The sequence below is a fragment of the Aplysia californica genome, unplaced genomic scaffold, assembly GCF_000002075.1.
Source record: "Aplysia californica isolate F4 #8 unplaced genomic scaffold, AplCal3.0 scaffold00119, whole genome shotgun sequence".
In the NCBI taxonomy this organism is placed as follows: Eukaryota; Metazoa; Mollusca; class Gastropoda; order Aplysiida; family Aplysiidae; genus Aplysia; species Aplysia californica.
The window spans coordinates 1,263,141-1,265,503 of record NW_004797389.1 but is presented as its reverse complement, the minus strand read 5'-3'; the positions used below and the strand labels follow the sequence as shown (position 1 = coordinate 1,265,503).

The window sequence follows — 2,363 nt, the reverse complement described above, 5'->3', positions numbered from 1 at the left end:
CTGGTTTTGGGATACTCAAAGAACTTCGTTTTCAATACACATTTTAAAATTCTGTTTTCTTGGTCTGATATATATGCAATCTTGTGTTTCTGATTTGGGTATGCTCATTTGGAGTGTGCCGCAACATTCATTTTTGCCTGTGGCTGATCGGACCTACTCGCGTCTGCGGTGTGGCTGTTAGGCGCTTCGCTGTCGCGCGCACGACACTCGAGTTTGATTCCCGGTTAGTTAAATGACCTAAAAACAGCAATTGCAAACGTCTGCAAAAACCACGTAATTGTTCTACAGTGAAAACCATCTCACTGTAAATTTTTTCGCAACGAAACCGCTGAATCCCACTTAGCAAAAGAAGGTCTCAATCAAAGCAACCTAAAAAAATGGACAAATCTTTTGGAAGGCCAAAAACACCATCAAAAGGGGCTGCAAGCAAAATGGAAGGAACAACACACACGACAACCAGACTGACCCTTACCACAGGATGTGATTTGTTGTATCATGTCAGCTGTTATTTTCCTGTTCATATTGAACTGCTTATATCTTATCTTATCTTATCTTATCTTACCTTATCTTATCTTGCTTTATCTTCGTATCTTATCTTATTTTACCTCACCTCTCCTCACCTTACCTCACCTCGCTTGCCTTACCTTACCTTACCTTTCCTTTACTTTCCTTACCTTACCTTACCTTACCTTACCTTACCTTACCTTACCTTTCCTTACCTTTCCTTTCATTTCCTTACCTTACCTTACCTTACCTTACCGTACCTTACCTTACCTTACCTTACCTTACCTTACCTTCCCTTACCTTACCTTACCTTTCCTTTCCTTACCTTACCTTTCCTTTCCTTACCTTACCTTACCTTTCCTTACCTTACCTTACCTTACCTTACCTTATCTTACCTTACCTTATTCCAGTAACGTACAACGCGGCCATCAACTGCTTCATCCATGTGGTCATGTACACTTACTACGGTCTCTCAGCCCTGGGACCCAGCGTACAGAAGTACCTGTGGTGGAAGGTTCACCTCACCAAGCTGCAGCTCGTAAGTCTAGCAAATTCTCTACCTTAGAATCACAAAGTTCTGTAGGACATTTTTGGCCGTTTTGAGTTACTAAGACCACGAGGTCAGAAACCAAATTTCTGTCCGCTGTATCAAAATCGTAAGATTATTCGAAGTCGTTGTCAAAATATTTAAAAGAATTATATTCGAGAAAGCTTGACATGTTGAGAAACTCGCAACTTTCAACGTCAAAGTTCGGAAAACTAGGCAGTGAGCAGGAAGAACGTAAATTATCCATCGTCTTTAACTCCGTTCTCTAGGGAAGCGAAACGTTAACTCATAGAAGAAGCGCTATTTTTGCTCGCTTGAAGACGCACTATTGTGACGTACCTAAAGAAGCATAACTTTGTTAGTCCTGCAGGTGTTCCTTTATTTTGTTTGCTTTATTTCAAAGTTATAAAGGAAAGCATCAGCATGCCATGAAATAATGCAATTTCTGATTTGTGTATGGTGGTTGGAAGTGTGCCACAACATTGCCTTTGGTATACTGCCTGTCGGACATACATGCATCCGCCACCCCTAAACTTCGGGTAGCTAAGATCTAACAGCTAGCATTCTTGGATAAGGACGAAGAAATCTCGAAGGTCCCGTGTGCAAGCTGCGCACGTTAAATATCCCGTGAAGGTTAAAAATTCGATAGTCCGCCTTGTAGGCTTCGGCCGCAACCCGGGCAACATTCAAAATTAATTCCTACCAAACTGATATGTCCCCGCACGCTCATATGACCTTATTCAGTTGCGAGCGCCGTAAAACACTTACTAACCAAATTCATCAGACACCTCCCCAAAGAAACCCTCAACCTTCTTTTTGACATAACATTGTTATCATCTATCGGCTGTTCAGATGTATTGCACTAAGCCCATTTTCTTCCACACAGATTTGGTCATTATCATTTATTATTATTGTCTTTAAAGTAAGAGTACCACTGATGTCTTCCTTCTTAATTTTACAAATCCTTGCCTGTAAAAAAAACCAACTGGAGTAACAACACCAATAACAATAAACTATAACAAAAGCAATATCAGCATCATCATCAACAACAGCAGCAGCAGCAACAACAACAACGACGACGACGACAACACCAAAATCATATAATATGATGTTAACTTTGTCAATACATCAGAGTATGAGTTACTCGGTAGGCCTACATGCACATCCATATCTTTTACCACCACAGCCACCCTCACCACCATCACCACCTTCACCACCACCATCACCACCACCAACATCCCCACCACCATCCCCTCCACAACAACAACACCAACTACACTAACATTTATTGACGAAGGTTCTTTACCCCCCC

The 2,363-nt window shown here is 41.4% G+C and overlaps 1 protein-coding gene across 1 annotated transcript in view; it reads left to right on the top strand.

Annotated features, from left to right (window-relative positions):
- LOC101858482 (elongation of very long chain fatty acids protein 4) overlaps window positions 1-2,363 on the top strand; it is a 19,418-nt gene that overhangs the window by 14,568 nt on the left and 2,487 nt on the right. Inside the window, exons 6-7 of the mRNA XM_005096035.3 lie at window positions 398-422; window positions 915-1,042. Coding sequence (XP_005096092.1) covers window positions 398-422; window positions 915-1,042 — 153 coding nt within the window. The remainder of the gene's footprint in view (window positions 1-397; window positions 423-914; window positions 1,043-2,363) is intronic.